General features: G+C 43.7%; 2 protein-coding genes across 2 annotated transcripts; both read left to right on the top strand.

The window, feature by feature from the left end:
• The first annotated feature begins 2879 nt into the window (after positions 1-2879).
• LOC147861440 (uncharacterized) lies at positions 2880-5644 on the top strand. The gene is made up of 2 exons (XM_087322856.1): positions 2880-3021; positions 3094-5644. Exon 2 carries the CDS (start codon positions 3214-3216, stop codon positions 4846-4848), a length of 1635 nt encoding a protein of 544 aa, XP_087178982.1. The 5' UTR covers positions 2880-3021; positions 3094-3213; the 3' UTR covers positions 4849-5644.
• A 1546-nt stretch (positions 5645-7190) lies between these two features.
• LOC147861439 (protein METABOLIC NETWORK MODULATOR 1-like) lies at positions 7191-9842 on the top strand. Its single transcript, XM_087323009.1, has 2 exons — positions 7191-7383; positions 8877-9842. The coding sequence occupies exon 2, from the start codon at positions 8883-8885 to the stop codon at positions 9474-9476; it is 594 nt and encodes a 197-aa protein (XP_087179135.1). The 5' UTR covers positions 7191-7383; positions 8877-8882; the 3' UTR covers positions 9477-9842.
• The last annotated feature ends 13598 nt before the right edge of the window (positions 9843-23440 follow it).

Below are 23440 nucleotides of genomic sequence, written 5' to 3'. Positions count from 1 at the left end.
TTGATGCGTTATTTGGGAAGCTGTTATTAATCTTCTTAATTGCATTTCTCTTTCCTTAGACCTCACAATTCTATATTTAGGCTCCATATACAAATACATTGAAGTTTCAATAATCTTCCCTTGAAGTTTATCAAGTGCACCACAACCAGCGGAATTACTTTCCCATATGCTCCTTATCTTCCTTCCCACCTATGTATCCTCAAAAAGCTTACTAATTTAATCTTAACCAACATATGATTAGAGTAAGCCGAACCTGCGATGATTTCAACATTATTGCCATATTTTTCCAATTCCGAGCTCATGTATATTCTATCTATGTGAGGCATGAGCCATTTACACTACAACTCTTGAAAAGCTTAGCAAACTCTGGGGCTTTTTTAATGCATACCAAGCATCTTTCACTCTCATTCGTCCCATCAGCAAATCCCATGCAACTAACTTTGACCCCTGCACCAACATTTGCATGCCCCCCACCGTGTCCTCTTTGTATAAAGTCATGTTAAAATCCCCCGCAAGGATCCACACATCTGCAATCGGCAGGTCATCGACCAATTGCCTCCAAAAAAGGGCTTGCATCGCTGACGAATTGGGCACATACACATTTATTATCCCGATTATACATTGGTGCCATCTGACCGTCATATAGATGGCATGCCTCTCCACTATGGTGTCTTGCCCTGCAACAACATCTGGATTATTCCCGATAGATGTATAAACACCCCCTTTTCTACCATGTTCACCTTGATCTGGTGACCAAAAAGTATGTCAATCCCCCTCAAGAGGGTTGCCAATACTCGAGATTCTATTAGCACTCAAATGATGCTCTTGTAAGAGCAAAATGTTTGGGACCCCCTTGAAACTCGGGGATTTGAACTCTTGACGAAAGTTCTTCCTTTCCATTATGCATTTGCTTCCGCCTAGACCTTTGTATGTTTCACATGATTAATTTCATGAAAACAATTGTGAAGGACATAATCCCTCTCCTCGAGTCCATGCCCAGCCTCCCTCACTGATCCTTTTCCATCCTAACACCACAACATGCTTTGTATCTTCCTCCATTTCCTCTTCATGGAAATGCAACACCTAATCGAGAGAATCTACCCTCTCCTCTATGCATAGTAGTAGTTGCTTTTTAATGCAAGAATCGTTGAAACTCCCACATATCATTCCAACATTCATCCACATCAACATCCATTTATCCCCATTCCAAGTGATAGCCAAGCTATTAAAGTACTTGTGCATCTTGACTTCTATGCAATTGGAGATCCATGCCATTTTGCTGACCGAAACCTCCAGGTCTGTCAGATCAAAATAGACGCATACATTCGGCAACTTGTTGCGCGTTCAACGACAACCAAATAAACCCTCAACCCTAGGGCTTCCTCATGACACAAATAAGTCAATCTCGTGAGAGCGTGCTGGCTAAATCTGCACCCCTTGCCAAACTTCTCCTTTTCCGACATCTGCTTCCATACTTCCTTGTCTCCACTCTTGTAGCTTTTGGATTTCGGAAGTGATGGGTGAGATTTCTTGACACCTTCCATTGTGTAACCATTCTTTCACTGCTCTTAATCCAATACTTCCACTTTAGCAAGACATTGGGTGTGCACACTACCACTTCTTCAACATTATTAGTCCTTCGATCATGTAATGGGTCCTCTTCCTTCAACACCTCAAAAGTATTTCTCAAACCTAAATGCGGCGTAGCCATGTTTCCTTCTTGCTACAATCGGCCCCTTAACCTTCTCCCCCCTTACGTTTCTATTGATCTTCCTTGGGCATTCCTTAGTAATGTGACCCTTTTTTTTACAATAGAAACATTGGCCAAGTAGGCCCTCATATTTCGCTTCCACATCTATCAGTCCTACCTCCACATCATGCACCTGGATTATAGTGGGGATTGTAGAAAAACTTTGCACAAGAACCCTAATCGTAGGGAAGTCCCTGATTTTGTCTACCATGGTTTCCTTTGAAGGACAGACTGTGCCAATCTTTTGCATCAAGGGGTATAACTGCCTCGGAATATTTGGAAATACCATAGATATCACCCTGGGATTACCAATTTTCCTGGCTTCTTCCATAACATTGAAGTTAGCATGCCACTCCAACAAAAGAGCTCTTCCATATTTGAGCTCTACAAATTTCATATCAATAATCTATGATACATCACCCCACTCAACCACTTCAATGTGAAAGAAATTTTGTCCCATATTATCCACATTCTTTATCTATGGGACCCTATCCATCAAACGTACTTGCAACATGTCATGAACCATACCTCTATTGGGCCTACCACCAAGTAGCTTACAAATGAACGAGCATTCCTTTAATCTTTTGATCTCCGCATTTAGGATTTTGCTTTCTTCCTCGAATAGAAAAAAACGCTAGAATCTCAAAGCTCTCCTTCATGTCCAATTGCTTATCATAATCCCGTCTCAGGCATGCATTATGCGCTTGACCACATTCTTGCAGAAGATTTTCCACCTGCAAACCGGTCCTATGTGGCTTCCATCTCCACAACATAGGTGGTTTGTGCTTGTTTTAGGTGGTTTACATTGCAACACGCATCCCTATTGTGTCAAGGTCTAGGATAACAGCCGATTTCCCACAAGCTTGCGCTTACATTTGCTTCGTATGACACATGTTTTTCTTGGATATCAAAGCAAGAAAAGAGTTTGTCAAAAGGAGTGAAAGTTTGGAAAGTGTCGTATCCACGGGAGTGCTTGAATGGTGTTCCCGACATCTAGATGTATGTAAGCGGGCACTCGGACGACGAAGAAGAAACTTATGAATACATGTGACAAACATGACAAACATGAGAGTCTCTAGAGCCCTCTTTCTTTTCTATGTATGTATGTATCTCCATTCTCACTCTCTTTTGCTTTCTCTGTCTTTGCTTTTCCCTCCTCCTCTCTGCCATTTGGAGGGAAAACCCAAAATCCAAAAATAGGGTTTGGGCTTTCCATCATCTTGACCTCTGCTCATTCTCCATCTACAAGACCCAGCCTTCTCTATCCCAAGGTAACAAATTCTCTCTCCTCTGTTTTTATTTTTATAGCATGATCTCATAATAGTATATCATTTCTTTCCTAGGGTTTTGTTTTCTTGTCGTACGAATTTGCCACTCTGATGGAAATTAGGGTTTCCAAACGTCCCCCCTGAGATGCCTCGACTCATGCATGATCAGGAGTAATAAGGAATAAATAGAAAGCCATGGATTGTAACAAAGGGGAAGCTGAGAGATCGAAGATCATAGCTGAATCTATGCTGGAGAAACAAGATGTAATAAGTGCAAGGAAATTTGCGTTAAAAGCGAAAAAGCTTTATCCCGAACTACACGGTTTAAACCATCTGTTATGCATAGTAGATGTGCACATGGCGGTTCATGAGAAGCATCGATCAGGTGATATAAACTGGTACTCTGTTTTACAAGTAGACCTGAATGCTGATGAAAATTCCATAAAAAAGCAATATAGAAAGCTCGCACTTCTCTTGCACCCTGACAAAAACAAGACTTTTGGTGCTGAGGCGGCTTTTAAGTACATATCAGAGGGTTGGAATATTCTTTCTGATAAGGTGAAAAAGGCCACATATGATGCAAAATGCAATGTGGCAATGCGAAACATTTCAGTCAATTCTCAAAGAAGTAAGCGAAGGACTACCACCCCATGTCAAGGTCAAGATTCTCATGGTCGAAGTAATGCTCACGGCTATAGTCAAGGACGTGGTCAAGGACAAGGCTATGGTGAACAACAAGGGCAAGAATTTGGTCAAGGACAAGGCTATGCTAATGGTCAAGGTCAAGCCTATGGTCCGGGTCAAAATCATGCTAATTGGCAACCTCCAATGATGCCTCCTCATGCTTCAAGCATCGGAACATTTTGGACGGTATGCCCATATTGTAGGATGCAGCTTGAGTATGAGAGGATCCACATCAATAAAGACATGTGTTGCCCTATGTGCTATAGACATTTCGTTTCGAGAGAGATTGGCTCGATTAAAGGATCAGTTGTTTGGCCAAAACCACCTAAAGTCTATCCTCAGCCAGGTACAACCGAGTTTCAAAACCAAGGAGAAGTTCATAGCCAAACAAGTAATGTAGAAAGGAAGAGTAACATTAACAAGGGAGGGACCCCTATACTACCATCGGAATTGAAGAGAAATGAAGGTGGAAATCAACATTTTAAGAAGGAAGATAGTTCTCGATTGAGTAGAAGCGCAAAGAAGGCTAGTGAAACATTTGTGCATGATAACAGAAAGGAAAATAAGGAAACAAATATGTTCGGAGGGCATACGGCCCAACAAGGCCAGAAAGAACAAATGGAAACTACAACTGAGTTTCAAAACCAAGGAAACGTTCATAGCCAAACAAGTAATGTAGAAAGTGAGAGTAATATTAACAAGGGAGAGACCCATACACTACCATCGGAATTGAAGAGAAATGAAGGTGAACCTCAACCTTTTAAGAAGGAAGATGGTTCTCAATCGAGTAGAAATGGAAAAAAGGCTAGTGAAACATTTGTCCATGATAACAGAAAAGAAAATAAGGAAATAAACATGTTTGGAGGGCATGCAACCCAACAAGGCCAGAAGGAACAAACGGAAGCCACCATACCTAAAGCAAATAAACCATTAGAGGCTAAAAGGAAGGGCCAGAAAAAGGTAAAGAAAGAGGAGGTTAGTGCAAAAGAAGCCGCTCAGGCTAGAAAAGCCTTTGACAATCTTATGAAAAGGTCAAACTGTTCGAGACAAATACAAAAAAAGAGAAGTTCCGATTCATGTGATGCTGACATTGAGGAAGTTTCTTGTATAAAAAAACAAAAAGGGCATAAAGAGAATAAGGTTTGAGGCCATTTAAACTGCAAATGACTTGGTTTGAGGCTCAATCTCCTCAAGTGATACTTTGGTCTAGTTAGATGTGAGCTTCTCATAGCTTGCAGTGATGTCAAGCTCAGTAGTGCTTATACAAGTGAGAATCTAAACGTTTTCTCACATTTGATAAACATTGATAAGGTTTCGAAAAGTGTTTATAAGGTATGCCCAAGGTGTGGGAAATGTGGGCATTGTACAAGAGAATTTGGAGAATCTAAACATGGATACTAGGAATGAGTATGATATGGTAAAGATTCTCAAAGGCGTTGTGGATGAGATGTGTGTGTGTCTCTATGGTATTCAAAGTAGAAAAGTTTAAAACACTTTTTCATGCACAATTGGGGGAAGAGAATGTGAATTGGGTTCCTCCTTGGGATCTTGAAAGATTCTCTCCTCGTGTACCTGGTCACCCAATTAGTGCAAGTCATGGTCAAGGGATTATAGATAGTTGTTGGGAGCTCAATTCAACATCCACACCGATGTATCTTATCAATCGACAACACTCATAATTCTATCCCCATCTAGTTTTTAGTTGTAAGTTGCAATACATGTGGATGAACCTAAAATTATAAGATATTCTGTACTTTTGCTATGGTAACCACTAAACATAGTTTGTAGGAAATCCAAATCCAATTTTTGTACTTGATAGAAAAACTAGAATGCAAGAGCTAATCATAAGTAATACAAAGTACTTCATGGGATTGGCTCTAAACTTGAATAGCATTTTGTGTGATCACATTGTCATTATTGAGATAATATTATATGATTTTTACCTTGTGTTCTGCAGTTTATAACTCGAAAGTCTTGCATTTTGTTTTCGTCGGATTGTAATCATGATATTATTTTGTTTTGATGAATCGTTGAGAGATTTAATTTTGCTCGTATAGGATTAATCAAATGGCCAGCTTATTTTGTTTGGCTGAAATATCCCTTACAAGTGAGAAAATTTGCATAAGGATAAAGTATCCAGTGTTCAGCATAAATGAAATATTGGATAATGCATGATGAGTTTTATATTTTTTAATGCTCAATCATTCAAACTCAGGTGGACATAAATCTTTCATTCTTATTAGAGATCCATGCCTACATGAATTCATGTATATTAGGCTCTAATCACGATCACTCTAATTACAAAAGCACCATGCAATTTGCAATGCTAATCACATTACATTCGGCACAGCAATAATGAATTAGTTTCTAAGTAAGCCATAATTAAGTTTGCAACTCCCCAAATTGTATCTCTCCTAATGGTTTTGCAAGTTACTAAAAATGATAATATTTCCAGTACATTAAAGTAATCCGAGTAATATGGATATCAAAACTTCTAGGTTTTTTTAGTAATATTATTTTTTTGATAAACTAAAAAAGTACTCCGAGTAATATGGATATTGTCACAAATTACTTGGCTTAATATTGTGTACTTCATCTTAATATAAATCCTTGAGCCAATCCCTCTATCCCCCATTTCTTTGTTAGTTGTCGTAGAAAATGGCTATATATTCACTTTGCCCAACACAAGCACTCACCACTTAATTGTGCTTAGTTAAATGGGCATATATAGGTTGTAATTGAGTAAGAATATTTCGAAAAATATCTTGAGGATGTCGATTCACTCTAAGTAACATTATGAAGTATAGGCAAAAGCCAAAGCCATGAAAACCCAAAAAGATGCAAACCTAGTCACGCCATAATGTTATTGCATTAGGGTGTTGGAATGACATGACCTAACATATTATTGATTGGGTAATGATGGGGGTGTGTCTGACATGAGACAACTTAAACCATGGCTCACACATGAAGGAAGATTTATATAATTGAGGGGAAAGATTGCCGAAACACTACTGTCTTACGCCTTTTCGTGAGCCCAAAATATATCGTTGCCAAGTTAAGTATGGCAATGCTAGAGTGTGGGACAAATGACAAAGCAAACCACACACCACATGACACGATACGATCAAATACATACTAATGTATCTTCCATTATACCTCTCGACCATTGATGTATATATATACTCACCTTTTTCTCTATGCCTCTTAGTGCCTCGAGAGAAGCTAAATGTGATTAAATATGCAAGGTTTATCGTTCGAGAAAACTGATCGGATGAGGTATTATAATTGAACGAATGGATTGATTTTAAAATACATATTGCTACTAAGGTTCTCATGTTTTCTTCTAGTTTATCAAAACCTTTGAAGGAAATGTGGATTGATTTTTCTTTATTTTTTATATAACTTTCTGTGTGTAACGGTCAATTGAATTATTATTATTATTATTATTATTATTTGTTTTTAACCTTAGGGTTTCTATAAGGTTAAATAAAGAAAGCCCAACCTCCATATGCAGAGTGGCACAGAGTAAATATTTTCTGGGCTTTTTATCACAGAGAAGCAAATTGTGCAAGGGTTCGATTCTGGATTTGTTAAAAGCTCGTACAAAACCCAATACAGATTTTAGCTTCACAAACAGAAAAGAAGCTTGGAAATATCTATGTACATTTCATTCATATACAGGTATGTCTTTCTTTTTTCTTACCTCTTCTACTCATGTCCTCAAACTCTTCCAGACAATGTCATTCTGGACTTCCTTTCTATATCGTATAATTCTGGAATTGTAATTAAACAAAAATCTTTGTTTCTGGATTTCCGGTCTTTTTAAGTCCCTGTTTTTTTGTTTACTCTTCCTCTAAATATAATTCTTCGTGAACTGCAAAATTGAAGAGATATAGTCTTTTTTGCTTGTGGATTTTTAATTTCTGTGTTTGGGCTATGTGACACAGTTATGGCTATGACGCTCTGTTCTATAGACAGAACAGAGCGAGCTTAAACATTGATAATTATTACTCTTTCCAACTTTTCATATCTGACAACTACTATTACATGTTAATTATAAAAAAATTTCCCTCTTTCTTCCATCCTTTCGTAATTTCTTTTTGATGGCTCTCAGTTTTTTCTATGGAAAGAAAGTTCGAGTAACATAGAAATTAAGAAGCTTTTGCAAAAGATGAAAGTTTTGGCTTTTGACGTATTACCTTTGGCTCATCCTTCTCCCTTGCATATCTGAATTTATTGGTTCGAATCCCTTGTATCGAGAAACTTGTTCTGATGAGAATGTGTGTCCTGTGATTGAAAATTTAGAGAATTTCGAACACAAAGGTCCTCTGAATTCTATTTGAAGATAAAATATTTGTTGAATGAAATTTAGAATGTGAAACAAAACATGTTTAAATTTGGCATGACTGCTTATTGGAATGACTATTGCGGTCATTGACAATGTAGATATTTTCTGAAACACGCATTTTTTATACAAGATGAAATCTTTAAATATTATTTCTTACTTGACAATCATAGTTAGTTGCAATTGCAATAGTTTTTCTGTGAAAAGAATGTAGAGGCTGCTCAATTGCATACAAAATCCATATCTCCGAACGTATGCTGAAAAATCTGTGAGTCTTTTGCAATATAAATTAATGTTAGTAGTTACTTTATCCCTACGTCTATATGGCAGTCAGAAAAAGAATAAATAGTATTTTGTAAATATGTTTATATGCATATTGCAGTCCTTAAAGAGAATGATAAGTATTTTGTATCTATATATATTGGAGTTGCTAGTGTGCTTGTATGCATATCACAACTTGAAAAGACAATCATAAATAGTGGTGAATTAAGAAAACCCTTAGATATGGTGAGAATTTATTAGTTTCTTGAACCTATATGTATTGGAGTTTTTCTTTGCTTGTATGATTCTCACAGTTCACAAAAAGAATTATGAATGAACAAAAAACCCAATGCACCTATTTGTGTAGATAGTTAGATTGCTAGTCTTTTGTAGCTGTATCTGTTACAGTTAATTCTTTACTTGTAAAATGAGAATGGTGAATAATGAAAAGTCTGTAATGGTAGCTTCACTACGTGTGCAATTGATATGGCAAAACTCTGGTAGTCTTTTGCTTATAGATTTTAAAGTTATTCTTTGCTTGTATGGATGCATATCACAATTCGAGAAGTCAAAGATGAATGAACAGAATCCAGTAATGCTAGCTGATATGGTCGAAGTGGCTCCACCCAAGCGTAAGAAAGGCCGCCCACCAAAGAATCGAGAACTCATATCATCGATAGGAGAGAATGGAGCTACCCCGAAAAGTGTGGATGGAAGGGCCCGGAAAATTACAAAGAAGAAACAACATGAAGTCATTAATGTATTGCCTCCTTTAGATGGTGCTTTTGTGGGTCAACAAGTTCACGGAGTATTAGATGGATCATTTGATGCAGGTTATCTCTTAACTGTAAGAGTCGGTAACTCTCAAACTGTATTAAGGGGTGCAGTCTTTGAACCAACTTTGTCGGCCCCGATATGCAAAGCGAATGATATTGCGCCCAATTCAAAGTTCATTGAAAGAGAGGAGAATGTTGCAGCTTTACAATATCCCATAGAGAAATCTAATGCAATAGAACCTCGGCCATGCATCGGTAATGGTCTGGATACTTGTGTGTCACCTACGCCTCTGGAAGAGGTGAGGAGGCCAGGTTCAGGGGTGTTGGTTAAAGAGATGGAAAGCAAGGTATCGAGTGTAGAAGCGAGCCGAGATGCTGTTATGGCTCTATGATTTGCTTGTGAATTTGGAAAAGAGAAAACTTGGGAATTCATTCATGTACTCATTCGTTACAGTGGTGGGTGCTTGTTGACCTTGTTGAGACACATTGTTGACATGTATTTCTACCCTCCAGATGAAGGAACCTCATCATGGATGAAACTAACTCTATCTCACCTGCCCACCTGGGCCTCTTATGTTTGTAATGTTAGATTATGAACTAATTTTTACTATACAAGACACCCTCTACTTGGATAGAGGACCATTGCCAACATAAAATGGCTGGCTGTCTTTGAAAAACTTGTTGATGGATGAATTGACTCACCATATTGTAGAGCACCACATTCTTTGACAAATTTAGATAGAACCTATGGACATGTAGTTTTGGTTTTACTATTGTCCTAAGCAGATTTCCTTTCTTTTGTGAAAACCTCAGCCACGTCTACTGTCTATAGTGTTTGGTTCTGTTATTTCAATCCTATGTAAACTGCTAGTTTGGCATGGATGTGTATTTCATTCAACAGATTCAAAATTTCCTAGCAAATCAATGATGGGTTTCACCAATAACACGGTGTGGAAAATGTATGTGGCTTTGAATGCTTTAAAATCATCAGGTTCTAGTTGTTGCTCTGTTATCTAAGATATATTTCTCATATTAAGTAAGTTTTTTGGCCGTCTTTTGAATATGAAGTAGAAATCCTATGTATTCCAAGAGTGAGTGTGTTACATTTCAATTGCCCATGGGTATAGCTTTGTTCTATTATCTGAGAAATATTTCTCATATTAAATAAGTTTTTTGTCCATATTTTGAATATGACTCAGAAACCCTATGTATTCCTAGAATGAGTTTGATAGTAGATACATTAGTATAGCTTTGCTAATGTTTCTAATGTCTTAATTGTGGACTTCTTGTTGAGTCATCAACTATTTATTCCTTAGAGAGAAATATCAATTCCTATTTTCTAATGGTCAAAGTGGTTAATTTTCTCCATGTATATATAGTAATATCAATTGTATCCTCATATCTACCCGAAGATATGAAAGTGTATACACTTAGTCAAAGTAAGTTGGTTTTTGAAGTGTCACTATCAAGAATTTAGTAGACATAGTTTCTCTAACATTCTCTATCATCTTTTAAGCAAGATCGCTAGGTTAGGGTATGGTACACCAATATTGTTAATACTTTGAGTTTTCACTATCTCCACCATTGTCGTAAAGATTACGGGTGTGTGTTGCAATTGCTAGGGTTCAGTGACTTGGGGACGATTGGTATGACAAGGCGTGACTGCGGATGGTGCGATGGCAAGAAGATGAGGCTATACACCTCCTTACACATATCGTCTTCTTAAGTGGCCTCCTTTATGGCAAACTTGCTAGCTCCTTCACTCACTTGATTTCTTATTCCATGCCTTTCCCCACCATGGGAGAGGGGCTTTTATAGGGGGATAAACCACCTTTGCCACCCTCGAGGCGGTTTGTTCACCACCTCACGCATGGGTGGTTGTATTGTTTTTCTTAATTTAAAACTTCAATTATAAAATTACACCTTTTGGAATATTACAAAACCGTCCTTATTTTATCTTGACTGCCCCCTTTGATATAATTACATTTTCGTCCTTAACAATCTTGAACCTTAATGATCCTTCTAAAGGTTGTATCTTGGGCTTCTGGACTCCAATTCACAAACCTGTAAATTTGCACGTGCACCTTGTCGATGGTAAAAGTCTTTCTCCAAAATTTTAACATTGTTTCGATATCGTGAAGTGTCAGCTTCGCAACAACGTGCAATTTAATATCCCAACCCAAACCTTGAATTGTACTAATTAGTCTTTATCTAGAGGTCCTACTAGTAGCGAGGTTATATACACTTAACCTTTTGTACACTTGCTTTAGGCCCATGGAGGTAGTTAATCCAAGATTTTCATCAGTACTCTAACTATGTTAAAAGGGGTGAGCTATCATCCTTACCAACAATTGTGAGAGGTAACTACATGCATATCTACCCAATTGATGTCCTAACATGTACCTCGTTGGCTTGAAATATGGCTAGAGTTTGATAGGTATTAGGCACTTATATGATCTAGGCAATGCAATTTATTTTGGCCCACTATGTAAGATAGTGGAATATGAGGACCAACGATGCATGGTGCTTTTCTTGCTAGAGCTAAAGAGACATTGGAAGAACAATACAACCACACAAGCTCATCAATAAAGAACAATCATAACTTCCTTTAGCCCCATCACTCCTACTCCAACTACAAGTCAATCAAGCGTTACACTAATGGGTTTTCCAAACTAGAACATTGCAAAGTGGTTACGATAGATTGGGCATTAGGATTTTGTCATGCATGCAATATATTTTATTTGAGAATCTTATACGTTGTATAGATGATGAGAAACTTTCACAATGTCTTAGTTTACTTCTATTTATTTTATGCTTAGTTACATTTATTTTGATTTGTTCTAAAAAACGAGACAATTGTTTAAGATGTAATCTCTTGTTTGGTATATAGACATTAATAAACCCTTCTTTCTTTCTCTCGTTACATTGTTTCTTCATTGAGATGCCAATTTCCATTTTGAGAAAGTATACGAAGTGAAGTCGCATGACAAATAATTAACACTATTTCTAATAATTACAACAAGTTACTCATACACAAGGGAAAATTTGTGTAACATAAAGAACTAAGTGAATCCCATGAAGTGACAACTATGTTCCAACATATCATGCAGTAAAGCTTTGGTCAATGCATTTGCAACATTTTCCCAAGAAACAACCTGCTCAAGATTGATGTAGCTAACAATTATGCATTCCCAGATGAAATGATCTTGCACTTCAATATGCTTGGTCTTGACATGATAAACTGGATCTTTAGCTTACACAAGGACATTGTAACTGTCACAAAACAATATGGGTTTAAGTTGAGGAATGCCCATGTCACATGCTAGTATGGAAAGCCATAAAACTTCCTTACATGCCTCACTAGCTACAAAATACTCTGCTTCTGTAGTAGCCAGAGTAGTACATTCTTGGAGCTAAGATCTCCAAGATATGGCACCTCCCATAAACTAAAAGACGTATCTTGAAGTAGATTTTCTGTTGTTAGACAACCAACGTAATCAAAGTTCGTATATCTAATCATGTATATATTTCCACCACCCAAACATATCCCTAGTGCCACTTCGTATATCTTAAGTGCTTCCTAGTGTTTCTTATCGGGATATCCCACAACAACGCAATCTCTGGCCCAATCACTATCATGGCATACATGAGGCTACCAACAACAGACTTATAAAGAATTTTGCTCATGAATTCTTTTTTAACATTACTTTGATTTGGGGCATTCACTTTTGTTCCATTTTACACGCACAAATAATGGTGTCGTCAAAGATTTTCCACTCTCTATATTAAACCTTTTGAGTATTTTGGATATATATTTAGAGTGAGACAAAATAATTTAATATATCCATTACTCCTATTGTGAGTAATACGCATTTTGAGTATTTTGGATATATACTTAGAGTGAGACAAAATAAATACATCCATTACTCCCATCATGAATAATATGCATTTTGTGTATTTTGGATATATACTTCCACTTACTCCTACCATGAGTAATAATATGCATACCAAGAATGTATTTTGCATTTCCCAAATTTTTCATGTCAAGCGTTTGACCCAGATTTTTCTTTTGCATAGGCAACTTATACTTGTTTTTATTGGCCATGTGCATGGCACCTACATAGAGTACTATTAAGTATCCGACACTCGACACACCAGACGTGACGTGACGATCATGGCACCAACAAAAGACACCGAGCTCAACCAACCTTAGAAAAAAGGGGAATAGAACAAACTAAAGAAGGAATAATGTAGGCTAATGGATGCTGTAGTGTGAAAGGGGAATATTTGCTTTCTAAAAATTCTATAAAAGCCACCTTTTGCTGGGTTTTGTATGCCAAGGCCCAACATCATCATTCCAAACATAATCATGTTGAGCATCATCGTTCTAGTTAGCAATCTTTTTACATGGCTGAGCACATATGGAAACATCTACATTAGTGGAAATTTCCCGTTTCACGTGAACAAAGGGTATAACATCCTTAAGTACCACTTTTCTCACTTTCACCTCCTTTATGGGTTTCTTATGCACCAGACTTTCATTGAAAACAACATTGCTACTTTTGACTATAGTACGTGTGTCAAAATCCCATAAGTGATATCCAACCTGCCCATTGATTCCATAACCAATAAAAATGCATTATTTACATCTATAATCCGATTTCTGCCTTAGTTGTTTCAGAACATTCACATATGCGTCACATTTAAAGACCCTAAGATGATCACAGTATGGTGGCTATCTTGTCCATACTCTTGTTCCACTATCTGTGACAAAATGTCAATGTCAAGATTCAAAATTGTAACCCTTTAAACAAGAGTCTTACACTCTAACCATCATAAATATTATTATTTAGAGTTATGTAACAGTGTATACAATAGATGACGCCAAGAGGTACACAACATGTATGCCAAGTGGTGATAATGCATGATCCTATGTATGCTATATAAAATTTGAAGATTTGCTTTTTGTTGAACCATTTCAGTTATGGTTATGGTTCTCAAATACTGTCTCCTTTTCAATATATACTAACCATAATTTTTTTTAAGTCTACGAGTACTTTTACGTAACTCTATGCACTAGTACCGATGTATGTTATTCTTCTTTGTTGGAACCCTAAATTTTTTGGGTTCAAGTTTGGGCTTGCGTTTTGACTTATACTCTAAGTGCACTTGTGTAGCAATATAATTTTCCCAATGCAATGATTTTGGGTTGGCTACCCAATAGAAGAAGTGTTGGGTTTATTCTTTTTGAAGTTCCCTCACCTTACACGCTTACAATATGCGTTATAACTCGACATTTGTCAGGTAATTGTTCTATGATTTCAAACATTCGGCAACCTCATTCCTGCAATATTCTTCCAACTCTAGTCTATTTATGTCAAGGATGACCGATGGCAGAGCTTTAATAATTAATGAGTTGGCACATTCACGAGGGAAATGTAGTACTTCATGGAAATCTCCAAAAAATAGACCTATGCCTAGGCAAAACTTAAAACTGAACAACAATACATGAAATGTATGAGGTTCTTGGTAGTTGAGTTGTATTGCCACATTGGTGACCTTAATGAGGGCAACATAATGCGATCCTATTACTTCATCTAGAAACATTCCATAATCTTTGTTTGGAAGCATCCAAGATGTAGACCCCCCCCCAACCCCCCCATCTTCAAGTGTGCATTAGTCCAACCATTTGGTCATATCTACCAAAGTTTCATTGGTATTTCTCTATACCTAGTGGATCTTAGGTATTTGTCAAGATGAGATTGTTGATCACAAAGTGTCGGTGTCTTTTGGCATTTGCGTCAAAAACTACTTACTCTGGTGTTTTTTATAGGATCCGCCTTGAGGCAAGTGTGCGGGAACGTATCACCATCCAACTATTTTGTTAGCAAGACGAGCAAGGGCAAGTGTCAACCGCTCTCAAGCTACTAATGTATTTAAAGTAACTACTTGAGCAAACTCTAGTGCTACTCTTTACTACATAATTACACTCACACAAAATAAATGGTTAAATATTAACTACATGAGACTTTCCCACAATCCACATGCTTGTTTGAGGAGTGAAGGGACGAGAAACAAAGATATTGCACAACAAGAAACATCACCCATTTTATCAAATCAAGATTTTGAAATTGTACTATGTAAACAAGGTAGATGAAAGAGTTTATGGATGAGCCATTTTTGGTCCTTCCCCCCTCTAGGGATCCCATTTCTAGAATCCACCAAAGTCAATAATGGGAAATCATGTCTTATCAATCAAAATTTTGATTTATGCCAACTTAATCATGTTAAGGTACTTATCACATAATCTAATAATCAAATTCTTCCTTGTTCCTAGGATCTTCCCTTCTTGTATTTGGGTCCCCTCCCTAAACAATTAAACCACCGAAAACTCTCTCTTGGTGCATACAAATCGGCAATTTGTGCAACAATGTTTTGTACACTCTCAAAATGCAACATTGAGTAGTAATATTTTGGAACATCACCAATCATTCACTACGAGCTCACACACACACACAACCCACTCCAAAGTTGGAGTTCCAATTTGGTTGCAATACAGATCGGTCACATTAATTAAACTTAGATAACACAATAATAAACTTGGGCAAAATATGGATCGGGCCCTAAAAGCTTGATTAATTTCTCGGCCCACACACACATACACAATAAAAAAGCAACAAAAAAATGCAGGCAAAAAGCAAAGGTCGGTAATTACTATATATATTATAAACACACATAGTAAGTACATACATACATTACGTGAAAAAATCCTTCTCATTATTATTATTTAGTTGTGTAAAAAATCCTTGTTAATTATATTATGAAATGCACATAAGAGATCAAAACCAGCCTATTTAGCTTCTTACTTCTTGCTCAATTTATAGTTGATAGAAAGGTACCAATTTGGGTTGGCTTAGTTACATGCGTGCTAAAAAGGGTGTGCTAAAAGGGTGGTTTGGTTGAAAATGTTTTCCACTGGTGCTCCAAACACCCACTTGAGTATGCTGAAAATGTTTTCCACTTGAAACCAAGTTTGTTTTAAACTTGATGGTTTAGTGATTTCACTCCCTAGGTGAAGACATTTTGGATCTTGACATTGTCAATCTTTTTTGTAAGACTAGTATACTCTAAATGTAATAGGGGTTTTTGCATTTGCATTCACATATTTCAATCATAGTTCTAGCCATACGTCCCATTCGTGTCATACTCAAACGCCAATATTCGTATCATACTCATACGTTGTCGAGATATTACGCAAGTGCGTGTGGAAAACGAGGCGGGACCGCGGGGGTCTCGAACCAAAGAGCAAGCGAGGGAGGAGAAAGAGAGAGAACCGGCTACGCAGGACCGGGGATACACAGGGACACGGCCCTTCAGCACGGAGAACGCGAACAGACACCGACACAGACAGATGCGAATGACTAAATATGTATATTAACAAAAATGGCTAACGCGACTACAACCCTCGATGGGGCACAGGTTGGTTACAACCGAACAGGCCGGCGAACATATGCCGATGCTTGTTCGCTTCGACGCACAAAGGGGTAGCAGGTCGGAGGTGCTGCCGGAAGCACTCGGGCGTTCCTCGAAACAGCGCGAGCCTCCTCGGAACCCTGCACAGAAAAGCTATGGAGCTCAAGAAGGAAGGAAACAGAGAGAGAAGCGTCCAGAAACGGTCTGACAGCACTTCGTCCTCTCTGCGCGAGATCCCTGCAACAGCTCTTTCCTGCTCCTTATATAGGCCGACGAGCAGGCCGTCATGTCAGCTTTATTCCCTGTCCCTTTCGAACAGGGATCCGCTCCGTTCTTCACGCATCCGCGTAGTTACGCCGCCGACTCGTGCAGTCCCTTAGCTCGCGCGCGACCGAAAAGACTGTTCGCGCGGTCTTTGTCTCCACTTGTGTTAGGGCCCGTTCCTGCCGATTATCCTCCTAATTCGTTTCTATGTTCAACTTGGAGCGTGCGCGCGTGAAGAACCGGTTCCCACGCCTTGGTGCGCCGATTCCGCTTATGGACGGTTTTCTTCACGACATCCGCCCCCACCTAACCGCGCATCCTCCGGTATGCGCCAAGAGAGTTGGGACGGAGAAAAGCGGCCCGTCTTCATTCCTCGCCCGTCGGTTCTTCCTCGTTTTCGGATCGTTCGTCACTGCTGACCAGGAGAGCCGGGTCTGGCTCGTCGTCGTGTCGCTTCTTGAACGCTTTGATCCGCTTCCCTGCAACCGGTATCGCCATTCTCGTGCCGTCGAGTTCCGCCAGGTGATATGTCCCGTTGTCATTGGCGCTCCGTACCACGTAAGGCCCGAACCACCTTCGTGCGAACTTCCGTGTAGCTCGGTGCTGGTTGTCGAGGCTGCTGTCGTAGACGAGCACCCAGTCACCTTCTTCGATTTTCTTCGGTCGGAGCCGGTGCGTTCGGTCGAACCTGGCTTTGTTCTTTGTCCTCGCCACCCGGAGCTTCTCCGCAGCCAGTTCCACGTCCTCCGGTCTCCGCTCGAGCTGTCGTATACGCGCGGCCAACAACTCCTCCCGGCTCATCTCGTCCCTCCAGTCGACCGTTGCCCACGAGGAGATCGTCCGTTCCATCGGCATGATCGGCTTCTGGCTAAACATGAGCTCCGTCGGCATGTACCCGGTTACCGAACTGTGCGTGGTCCGGTCTGCCCACAAAGCATAAGGTAGCAGCCGCGGCCAGTTACCGACTTGGCCTCCGCATGCTCGAACCAGCGCCTTGACGATCGGTCCGTGTCCGCGCTCCACCTTTCCATTCGCCTCCGGATTGTACGCAGTGGTGAGCGAGAGCTTGACTCCCAGCCGGTCGAACAGCTCCGCGGCTTCTTCGGCGTCCAACTCCCCTCGGTCAGCCACGATCTTCCCGACGCACCCTCACCGGCATATCACGTCCTCGATTAGGAACCGACATACGGCCGCGGTCGTTTTGTTCGGAAGGGCCCGGCCTTCCACCTGGTTCGTCAGATCCTCCCGCGCTAGGACCAGGTACCGCATCTGTCCTACCCCCATTGGCATCGTCACCAGATCTACCATCCATTTGAAGTGGATGGTCGAAGGGTACGTAGGGTGAAGCTCGTCCCGGTGTCGGACCACGGAGTGCATCTGACAGCTCTCGCAAGTTGTCACTAATCGATGCACGTTCCGGTACAGTCCCGGCCACCAGTACTTCTCCTTTATCTTCTCGAACGTGGCCCAAGTTCCACGGTGTCCGGCCCAAGGGCTGTCGTGGTAGGCCGTCAGCAGCTCCTCCTGTTCTTCCTTCATCGCCACCACCCGGAGCGGAGCGCCGTCCCTCTTCTTCGGGTGCTTCCATAGATAGCCATCCCGGAGAAAGAACCGGTACGCTTTCTTCCGGATCCGGTTGGCCTCGTCTTTCGTCCATGACGCATCCGGCGCCATTGTCCTCAAGAACCCGCCGATCTGTAGCCACTCCCCGTCGTACTTGCTCGCGTCGAAGTCGTTAAGCGCCGGAGTGCTCGTCCCGCCGGTTGTTACGTATGCTGCCTCGAAGAAGTCCACGCCGACCTCTTCGTCCTCCGAAACCATGCCGCCCTCGTCATCGAATCTCGCCCTTGAAAGCATGTCGGCCATGGCGTTGTCTTTCCCGGAAATGTGCCGTATTTCCGGGTCCAGGGACTTGATGTACGCTATCCACCTGAGCATTGCCAGGTCCGGCGTCGCGCATCCGGAAACCATGCCGAGAATCGGCATGCAATCCGTCTCTATGATTACCTCTGTCCCGATCAGATAGTCCTTGTCGGCCTTCACCGCCGAAACGATACCCCAGAGTTCGCGTTTAACCTGGGCGTATCCTCGCTGCCGCTCACTGAGGACCTTCGCGCCGAATCGGATCGGAAACCGATTGCCGTCCTCGTCTTCTTGGTTGACGACCCACCCGATTCCGGTCGGACTCGTGTCAACCGTTATGTACACTGGGGTGCCCTTCCTGTAGACGGCCTTTCGGAGCGCCGGTGCTGCCGAAAGAGCCTCCTTCAGCTTCCGGACCGACTCCGTGTGCTTGTCTAGCCATTCGAATCTTCGCCCTTTCTTCAATAATCCGTACAGCGGCTCCGCGACGTGCGCGTAATGCGGGATCCATATGTGGTAGAAGGCGCATGCTCCCAAGAATCTTCGTACTTCCGTGACCGAGCTGCAATCAGGCTTCATCGCGGAGATGGCTTCTACCTTTCCCGGAGACGGTTTCCGGCCATATGGTCCACATAAATGTCCGACCACCATGATTTCCGACTGCCCGAAGGCTGACTTCTCCCCCGAGAAGGTGAGCCTCGCATCCTCTAGCCTTTGCAGCACCTTCTCGCAGTCGTCGATGTGCGTCACCACGAATCGCCGGCATCCGTCCGGCCCGATCGTCTCGTCCTTCTCTTCTACCGGGCATCCCTTGATCGGGATGTCGTCTAGAAACGGCATGGTGATGTCCGGGATGCAGTCCCTCAGCACCTTATTCATTGCATTCACCATGTGGGCCACCGAGTTGGTCCCTCCTTGCGGCAGCGTACACATCCGCACTAGGCCGAGGGGAGTTCGCATCGTCGTAATGTCTCTGCTCTCCACGGCTAGCTGGAATTGTTCGTACCCTGAGTATAGATCACCGACCGAGTAAATCGACCTTCCGGCGAAGGCCTCCGCGAACTCGTCTATGGTCGGTCCGATCCCTGCGTTCCGAATGGTCACTCTATTGACCGGCTGCAGGTCCTGAATGAAGCGCAACGATCCGTTTTTCTTTGGTACGGTAAACCATCGGTTTGAATACGGGGCGCTCGACGGCTCGAGAATGCCCATATCAACTTTCTGCTTCAACAGCTCCATCAACTTCGGGATGTGAGCTCTCGGAACCGGAATTGGCTTGAGATTCCACGGTACATGCGGTACCGTGAATATCACCATTGGCTCTACGATCGTCGGGTCTACGCACCCGATTTCCTCCGGTGAGAATGCGAAGGCTTTCCCGTGCCTTCCGAGCATTCTGCGAAACCGGTCTTCCTCCACCGGCAGTAGGAACCCGCCCCCACCGATCTTCAGCTCGCGGAGCGTCTCGTTGGTGAAGGTGTGTCCTATGCAGGCCGGATCTCGTAAGCTGGGGTCCGATGCAACCCCTTTGATTCGGGATTCGCTGCCCTCCGGTAAGGGCGCCGCAACTGGCCTCACCTTCCGGTCCACAGTCTTGTACTTGGTGCTAACTCGGGCCGTCCGTTCCGACTCGAGCCCTCGACCGAAGTCCGCGATGACTTCGTACATTTCTGCGGAACATACCGGTATCGTCCGGTCTTCGTTAAGGTCTTCATCGACTACCTTCCCCAGCATTCCCAAGGTGTCGTCGAAGGAGACTGCCTCCACGGCTCCGTTGATTTCTTCGTCAGGGCCGAGAACTCCGCACGCTCGAAGTCTCCCCTCCGTCTTTGTTTTCTCTCGGCCGGCGATGCCGACCATCGTACATGCTCCGCTGTCGGAGAAGCAAAATTTCCTACCTATTGTACACGGTTTTATCGTACAGATGTGGGGTTTTCCCGGAGCATCCGGACTGTCGCGGCCCCACGCCTTGGCAGTCCTCTCTAAAAATCCTCTCGGTTTTCGGAACCGAGGGAGTCGCGGTTACGTTCGTGGTTCGGCTGTACCGTCAGAAACTGGACCGAATGGCGCCCGTCTTGGCTTTTGACCCTCGCGTAGGCCGAACCATTGTCCAGCACCTTGGTCTCCATTCGCGCCGCCGTGATGTACGGCTCTCCCAGTATGACCGGATGCGAAGACGTCTCCTGCACGAAGAAGTGCTGGTCAATCTCGACGTCGCCGATCTTGACTCGCACATTCGGACAGGCCCCGTGCAGTTCCTCGGTGGCGCGCGTTGCTGCCCTTATTTTCCACCCGTGCTTGGTGTTGATCGGCCATTTGCCCTTCTTATAGAAGTCCATGGACATCAAATTGATCTCCGATCCGTGGTCCACCAAAGCTATCACCGGTTCCTGGACATCGCCGATCTTCACCGGGGTTTCCGTGGTCGCTCGGGCCCAGTGTGGTCTCGAATAGTGGCTTTCCGCCCACTCGTCTCCCAGCGCCATGTCGTCTAGGTGCGTCGTCCGCACTTCCACCGGTCTTTCCGGTTCTGTCTCCGTTGACAGCCTCTTCCGTTTCACCAAGTCCACGATGGAGTCGTGGAACTCCTTCTTGGCGATTCCCAGCACCTCTCGTAACAACAGCTCCACCTTGCTGTCGAGGATCCGTTCCTCCAGGACCTTTCGTAAGTCCGTGGTCCTTTCTATCCCCGTCCCCAGACGGTACCCGCCCTTCTGGGGTTTATCTTGCGTACCGGCCCCGCCGGCTTCGTCCCGTCGTGGCCCGGACCGGGTCTCGTATCGTTGTGAGGGCCCGGTCGTCCCGGGTTTCCCCACCCGCTTCTCTTCTACCAGAGCCTCGTAGTTCTGGCAAGCGGCTTCCACGAAGCCCATCTTTTCCTCGACCGGGTCGCTCCACCCGGTCATCTCCCGTACCCGTTTCTCCGCACGGTCCGATTCCTCCCTTTTAAGCCTTGCACCGGCAAGGCCTTCCAGCATCGTCGGCCAGAATCCGGCTTTGCTTTCCCTTCGGGCCTCGCCGCCCCCGCCTCGAATGCCGGCCGACGCCGAGTAGTGGACGGTTTCCGCGTGTTGGGCCGCCGCCTCTTCCATCAACCTTTTCATACCACCTCGCCCGTTGTTTCGGCTCAGGGCCCTTCGGGTGTCGCTGGCATGCACCCGTCCTTCCCACAGGTACACCACCCTGTCCCTCAGCGCCTCCGCGAAGTCGCCGCAGTCCTTCCGAATGTGGCCGACTTCATCGCACCACATGCACCTGTTTCCTGCCGCCGGCCGTCGGTCACGAGCCGGTTCGCCACCTTCCCTTCGGGCTTGCGCGATTTGGAGGTCCTTTATCGCCCTCGTCAATTCCTCCAGCGCCGCTCCTCCGGTTGAGCCTCTGACTACGCCGGTCGAAGCCGAACCGGTTTCCAACCACTCTCGGGTCTCTTCCTTTCGCACCTGTGGCGCTGGTTCGAGCTTCCTTGCTGCGACCGAGCCCGACCCGGTTGCCCCGTTATCCGCCCATTCTCACCGTTTGTCGAAACGGCCACAGACTTTCTTGACAGCCGCCCAGTCGGTAGTGAGCCCGTCTTCGGTTTCCAGCAAGAGGCCCACTTGCTCCCGATCCCACTCGTCGACCGACTTGACAAACAGCAAGACCCGGTTCGTGTCCAGGATGGTTCGGTCGAGCGCCGAAAGGCGCGCAAAGTTTTCCTCGAACTCCCGGAGGACTGCCGACGCGTTTCTTCCCTTCCCCGGGGACTCCACCCATTCCATGAACCTTCGCTTCGAAAGCCGGAGCGCGTCGTCCAGCCCGTATTTCTCTAGGAGCCGACCTTCGAACTCCTCCCAGGTACGGCTCTCCGCCCGCACCTCGAGCACCTCCGCATGGATGCTCGGCATCGCCACTCGGGGAAATCCGGCAAGACGCCTTTCTTCCGGAATGTCCCGCATCAGCATCTCTGCACCGTAGGACGCCAAATACTTCGTGGCATCCTTCCCATCGAACCGGCCGATCGTGCCGACGACCGCCTCAATAGCTCTATCGAGGGCACCGGTGCCCTCGCGCGCGTTTACAATCCGATCCACGGCCGAAGCCATGGCCTCTGCAAGATCCGACCCCCTCATCTTCTGCTCTTCTGCCGCCTCCTTCACGTCGGGTTCACCAAAGATGTCGAGATATTACGCAAGTGCGTGTGGAAAACGAGGCGGGACCGCGGGGGTCTCGAACCAAAGAGCAAGCGAGGGAGGAGAAAGAGAGAGAACCGGCTACGCAGGACCGGGGATACACAGGGACACGGCCCTTCAGCACGGAGAACGCGAACAGACACCGACACAGACAGATGCGAATGACTAAATATGTATATTAACAAAAATGGCTAACGCGACTACAACCCTCGATGGGGCACAGGTTGGTTACAACCGAACAGGCCGGCGAACAGATGCCGATGCTTGTTCATTTCGACGCACAAAGGGGTAGCAGGTCGGAGGTGCTGCCGGAAGCACTCAGGCGTTCCTCGAAACAGCGCGAGCCTCCTCGGAACCCTGCACAGAAAAGCTATGGAGCTCAAGAAGGAAGGAAACAGAGAGAGAAGTGTCCAGAAACGGTCCGACAGCACTTCGTCCTCTCTGCGCGAGATCCCTGCAACAGCTCTTTCCTGCTCCTTATATAGGCCGACGAGCAGGCCGTCATGTCAGCTTTATTCCCTGTCCCTTTCGAACAGGGATCCGCTCCGTTCTTCACGCATCCGCGTAGTTACGCCGCCGACTCGTGC

This window comes from Azolla caroliniana, unplaced genomic scaffold (assembly GCF_043228905.1).
Source record: "Azolla caroliniana isolate FFs.n. ecotype wild unplaced genomic scaffold, voAzoCaro1.0.p SCAF_7, whole genome shotgun sequence".
Classification (NCBI taxonomy): Eukaryota; Viridiplantae; Streptophyta; class Polypodiopsida; order Salviniales; family Salviniaceae; genus Azolla; species Azolla caroliniana.
Note: the sequence above shows the minus strand (reverse complement) of the source record. Positions and strands in the feature narration are given on the sequence as shown.